The sequence below is a fragment of the Physella acuta genome, unplaced genomic scaffold, assembly GCF_028476545.2.
Source record: "Physella acuta isolate Inbredline_101_S28 unplaced genomic scaffold, ASM2847654v3 ptg000294l, whole genome shotgun sequence".
NCBI lineage: Eukaryota > Metazoa > Mollusca > Gastropoda > Physidae > Physella > Physella acuta.
Genome location: NW_026731813.1, coordinates 120,521 through 126,598, shown reverse-complemented (window position 1 = coordinate 126,598; position 6,078 = coordinate 120,521). Strand labels below are relative to the sequence as shown.

Genomic DNA, 6,078 nt, shown 5'->3' with positions numbered 1-6,078 from the left:
AACATATACTTTTGACAGTGTCCGCCCGCAGTAAAGTTTCTCTGTTGTGAATAACAGAGCTATCATACTCTGTACTATAAAGAAAGGTCTATGGTATTCCATACCGGCCATACACGGGCACACATTAGTCCGTGTTTTGCTTTGAAAATAGAGATTATAAAGAGTGTCGCATATAGGCTAAATACTAAATAGCATAGGACAAGTAATTTGACGTTATGTGGTCAAGTTACCCCACCCCCACCCCCCCCCCCCTTTCAAAACTTTAAATAACATAAAGCAAGGTTTTACTATCTTTAAATAAAATATATACAAAATACACACTGTAAATGGAGTTTTATATTATTGATAAGCATCATAAATTTAATTATTTCAAGATTTATTTAGGGGCCTAATTTAAGAAATGATTCAATGTTTTTTATTTGTGAAAAATATTTTTATCTGCTACATTTTAGATCTGACTTTTTAAATAGTTTTCCAAGTAATTCAAGATTGCAAGTATTGGCACATTACAAAATATAGCTTGTATTTAGTTTGTATTCTGTAACAATTATGTTATTTATTTTCTAATTCTAGTTAACAGGGATTCAAGAGTCGATTCTAAATATTATCCCTAGCTTTGTTTAAACGATTTCTTAAATTTTTACCCCCTCGTTCACACTTCTATGTTTTTTAGTTTCAGTTGCACCTGTGTGACTACTAGATCTCTACTTCACGTTACAAATTGCCCCCCCCCCCCCCCATTTTAACCCTTAGGTTGTTTACGTAGGACCGCTTACATTAAGCATCTAATCTAGTAGTAGCCTAGTCTAGTATTGTAGGCATACAAAAAATCAGACTAGTAACATCTCATATTAGGCAGTACTATATAATATATAATTGATATATTAAATATTAATTATTATTTATTAGCTTAGGTACTAGCTCTGCTAGTTTGTTGGTAGTGGTAGGCCTAACTACTAGACTACTTAAATTAGTAATCAGGGTTTATATGAGTTATGGTTCCTTAATTATTACATCTGTAGAGTTTGATAAATGATAAGTTTCCCCCCCCCCCCCCCCATCATTGTTTTATTGTCAACATGAATGAATTTATTATTTTAATAGTTTTGAATATATGGATAATTGTTTTGCATTGTTCTTGAAGATACAACATATTTCATCATATGCTGTTAAGGAAATGGAACAGTCTGAAGTTAAATAAAAATTGACAGCGACTCCACCATCAAAGGCAGAGGAATTAAATGTGTAAATAAAAGCTTGTAAGAAGCTGTGATAATGGGCAATAAGCAAAACAAAATGCAACGAAAGGGTAGGTATTTTTTATAGCTAATCAATAAAATTATTAAATATTTTAGGAATTTATTACACTTGTTAACTACCAGTGTTTCTTCCAGACTTTTTTCTCCGGGGGGTGGGGGGGTGTAGACGGAGACTGTTAAAAGTATATATTTTCTATATAAATTATATAAATCCATTCCCGAAGAGATGTCTGGAAGAAACTCTGTTAACTACATGCTTTCACTGAAGAGAGATGTAACCAAAGGCATAAGATAAAAGTGAAAGTGTTTTACAAGTTGGGTGGGGGAACATAGGAGGGTGATTATCTTAACCTATTAATTGGATTTCCTGGTTTTTAAAACATTTAAAGAAAATGTTTTTAGTAATAATTAAAATTTAAAAATAATTGGGTCCCGATAAATTGTAGTAACTAAAGTACTGTATTGCAGACTTGCTGTCTTATTCTTTTGTTAATCTTCCACTACAATAATCATTTAATTAGAACCTTTAACTTTTGTTAACTATGCCTATGAATGTGTCACATCTAAGAGTACGTCAGTTTTTTTTATCAACTTAAAGTTACTATGTTAAAATTGTAGGTTAAAGATTATCGCAAGTAGAATTGAGACATCATGGACATGAGTTAATCACATTGTATGCCTAACCGTCAGCACAACCAGGAAAAGCTGGTGATAATGTGCAACAAAAGTGTCCCCGATGTTGAGTGAAATATATCTGTTTCAAACTTAAAATAGTCCTTCAATTTAACTAGCCTTTTCCTTTTTAATTTTTGGCAAAAATAAAATGGAGAAATGATTGTTCGTAAAAGTTTTCCAACTTTTTTCGGAAAAAACAATACAGTCTGCGGGAAAAACCTGATTTCTATTGAAATGCGGAAAAGTTATATCTCTGTAATAAATTAGGATTTGATCTATATAGTCATAATAGCAAATTTTTGGTTCAGGGTGACTGGTCTAGATTCAATAAATATTTTGATTTTTTTGTGATTAGATTATTCAAGCTATGAATTTATAAGAAGACAATGTGAAGTTTAAAAGTGTATATGTATAGATTGCCAACAAGTTTGTTTAAAAGTAGTAACAGAATTTTTAATTTTTTTTTTCAGTTGATGGTCAAGATAACCATGATAAAGGTTTGTGGTTTAATTTCACAGCTAACCTAGCATTATTTTACTGTCATGATGTAATCTACCTTTTTTTTTATTAATTGTAATATCGGAAGGGATTTTCTCAAATATAATTATTAAAGATTTATGTGTGAGAAATGAACTGCACATTGACTGAGACTTCAGTCTTCTTTCTGAATGTGCCTTGATCTTTTTCTTCTTCTTCTTCGTTCTTAATTATTAGTGTTGAAGGGGATCGAGATTTATCTGCCAGTGGGTTTGAACTCGAGACTGTTCGAATGTATCAACCATGAGCTTTTTGCAGACTCGACCACGCCTCCAACACAATTAAGCGTTACGTGTCAACTGGTTATGCGCCATTGAGGCCATTGACTCCGATTTCAGCCTGCTTTCCTTTTTGGATTTGCTTCCATAGCCTTTGTCCAACCAAGAACAAACTACAAGGCAGCAGTTGTTTTAATTTTGGAGTTGTCTCTCCTAGAAGAGTGGCTGTCCCCAGCTAACGAGCCTCATCTGCCCGAGGGTTCGAACTCGAGACTTTTCGGTTTACCAACCATGAGCTTTACCGACTCGGAAGGGATTTTCTCAAATATAATTATTAAAGGTTTATGTGTGAGAAATGAAGTGCACATTGACTGAGACTTCAGTCTTCTTTCTGAATGTGCCTTGAAAGTTTTTGTCCATCTAAGAACAGTATGTGAGGCAGCAGCTGCTAGATTTAGTTTTCTCTACGAGCTAATGAGTCATAAGTCCAACTCAGGACTTTAGGGTGTACAATCATTTGCAATCCCTCTAGACCACACTGTCCCCTAATATATCTACCTAATAGCTAGCAAAGAGCCGGATCTGCTGATGATTTTGTTGATTTTTTTAGGCTCTGTTGTTTAGTTTTTGAGGAAACAGAAAATTTGAAGCCTTTTGCTGCTTACCTAAGGATAAAATCCATCAGAATGTGTGTTACATGCGATCACTTTCAGCTTTAATCAAGTAGAAAACTATGGGTCCAGACCTGTTTAAAAAAAATGTTTTTAATGTACATTGTAAAACCTTATCTAGTTTCAAGTGGTATAGAGTTGGCCATTCTTTGAGACTTATTCCAAAATATGTACAGCAGTAAAAATATGTATCCAGGCTTTGATGTCATATTATTGTTTTTGTATATAGAAGAGGCTTCTCCCTTTATAATGTTGAAAATTGTTCGTGAATATCCTTCTGGAACCCAAGAGGTAGATAAAGAAATCAGAACTGGCTCAAATATACAGGTATTGAATGTCACACTTGATGTAGTTTCATTTCTAGTGTCTGCATTAGTTTAGGCAAAAGGATTTTTTATTAGTTTTAATTAATCAGAACAGTTCATATGATAGCTACATTTATGAACACTTAAAAATTAATAATAATCTAAATAAAAATTAGCATAGATTCAGTGAGTTAGAAAAAAAATTTCAAAATGATAAAATAGTAAAACATTTATTTTAATTATTTCAATATAATTACAATGTTGGTAATATGTTGGTCTAGAAATGTAGATTAACAAAGCCTTGTCAATACTTGTATTACATACAAAATATAGCCACCAAATCATTCTTTAGTTAATTTTTTATCCAGGTGAAAAATTTCAAAAATGATCTTCAAAAGATGCTTGATATCCCTGCTGAAAACCTTTTAATTTACCGACACAATGGCAAGGCAAAGTTACCAAATGTTGGCACTTTAAGTAAACTGGGCTTAAAAGATGGTGACATATTGCGTGTAAGAGATGGCAGAGAAAAGTACCAAAATTAAATGATAATAAATTTAGAACTAGTTTATTAAATTATTGCGTTTTCTTGCACTTTAGAAAACTGGAAGTTTTGTTTTCCTTTGAGCCTTTGGCTCTTGTTAGGAATATCAAGGCACTAACTTACATCTGACACAAGATACCAATGAATTGTTTCTCAAAAAAATTTTATTTATATGATGTGTTCCGGAAATATTTTTTACTTTTTACACTAATAAAATCAAAACTATTATAGAACTATAAAATTGTTCATTGTGAATGCCATATACATTACAGTTTAAATGGTCTGAACTTCTGCTGTTATATTATCATCATTATATACATTCCCCTGCAAATAGCAGTCATATATTTCTCTGATGCTGAAAATAGATTTGAACTTAATTAATTATTTAATTGGGAGACTAGGTTGTAGCACTGTTTTAGTTCATTAATTAATTATTTAATTGGGAGACTAGGTTGTAGCACTGTTTTAGTTCATGTCACAAGTTGTTACATCTCCATTTATTTCTTACCTCGTAAAAAAACATTTTGTTCTAAAAACAGTGAGTGATGAACCCGCTGCATAACTTAGCTGAGATTATGTCATTTAAAGCCTAACTAAGTCTCCTTTAGTATGTATTGTCAGATTTTATGTAGATTAATTTATCTTTAAAAATTTTGAATTTACTTTTTGTGTAACTTTGGTTCCATTTTATTTTACTTGATATTATTTATTTACATTCTTTGCTGTCATCTTATTTGAGTGTTTGCAAACAACTTTCACCTTTACAATGACAATCTGCTTTGACTACATGTATTATGTAATCCATTCCTAGGATTATAAAATAAAGCCTAACATGTGACAGGTTTTAATAAATGTCCCAGTTGTAAATGTTATACTCACCTATGTACAAATAAATTGTTATAAAAAAGGTTCTTGCAGAATTTTTTTTTTTTCTAGATATTTGTCAGACCCATCTTTGAAATGAAAAACCATGTTAAAATTCAAAGCAGCCTAACTAAACAATTGGGATGGCATGGTCTAGCAGTTGAGCTCTAAACTGCTAACCTGATTGTCTCTAGTTGATTCCGGGTTCAAAGTAAAATTTCCTTTATTCCATCCATGGTTACCTAACGCATGTAAGGGAAAGTAAAGGTGGCTGGGCAAAGTGCTGACCATATTTTCCCTTCATATGCCAAGGTCACAACAGGTGAACTCTACTTGCCCGATTGACCATCAGGTTTGAAAAGGGATCTTTATTTTAATATTACCATGTTGCAACATGAAATTTTACAGCACAACTACAATTTCAGAATGGGCTTGTACTTGTAGGAAAGTAAGTGGAAAGTAAAATCCTATGCTGTTTGCTGGATCAGATAAGTTAGATTTAGAAATATGGTAATAGATTGTTCCCTGTTAGCATGCACAGTAGATTCCCATCTAAGCTTGTCAGAACTCTATATCATCTACTAATCCATTAGTGATGTTATGAATTTTTCACAATCACATTTTCAACCATTACACCCTAATCTAAGATTGATAACAAAGCTTGATTTACCTCCAGATGTTGTGAAATACTTCAAGATTATTTTATCATTTACTTAGGTTAGTCCACACTTATTAAACTATTTTCTTTTTCATTTATTTGTCATGTTAAGATTGAAATTAACAGAATTAAGTATTAGATGTCAAGTTGTTATGCACCATGTTGACTACGATTTCAGCCTTTTCTTTTAGGATTTGCTTCCATAGCCTTTGTCCAACCAAGAAACCAAGAACAAACTACAAGGCAGCAGTTGTTTAATTTTGGATTTGTCTTGCTTTAAAGAGGTGCTATCCCCATCTATTGAGCTCCATTTGCCCAGGGGTTCGAACTTGAGATTTTTCGGTCTA

General features: G+C 32.4%; 1 protein-coding gene across 6 annotated transcripts; it reads left to right on the top strand.

Moving 5' to 3' along the window:
- Positions 1-462: 462 nt before the first annotated feature.
- On the top strand, positions 463-5,120 carry LOC131939801 (uncharacterized). Of its 6 annotated transcripts, XR_009386480.1 has the most exons (6): positions 791-809; positions 1,145-1,309; positions 2,405-2,431; positions 3,590-3,687; positions 4,034-4,610; positions 4,661-5,120. XR_009386480.1 is itself a non-coding variant. In XM_059298311.1 (5 exons), exons 2-5 carry the CDS (start codon positions 1,276-1,278, stop codon positions 4,208-4,210), a joined length of 336 nt encoding a protein of 111 aa, XP_059154294.1. In that variant the 5' UTR covers positions 463-495; positions 1,145-1,275; the 3' UTR covers positions 4,211-5,120. The 6 variants fall into 6 exon arrangements, 5 of the variants coding, with proteins under 5 accessions (XP_059154294.1, XP_059154292.1, XP_059154291.1 ...); XM_059298311.1 differs by lacking the exon at positions 791-809 and adding an exon at positions 463-495 and having other exon boundaries at positions 4,034-5,120; XM_059298309.1 differs by lacking the exon at positions 791-809 and adding an exon at positions 465-522 and having other exon boundaries at positions 4,034-5,120.
- Positions 5,121-6,078: the final 958 nt, after the last annotated feature.

Excerpts from the sequence above, each read along its gene's own strand:
- LOC131939801 (XM_059298311.1), top strand. The coding sequence starts at position 1,276 with ATGGGCAATAAGCAAAACAAAATGCAACGAAAGG. Across the intron at positions 2,432-3,589 it reads TCAAGATAACCATGATAAAG|AAGAGGCTTCTCCCTTTATA; the intron begins GTTTGTGGTTTA and ends TTTTGTATATAG. Across the intron at positions 3,688-4,033 it reads GAACTGGCTCAAATATACAG|GTGAAAAATTTCAAAAATGA; the intron begins GTATTGAATGTC and ends TTTTTTATCCAG.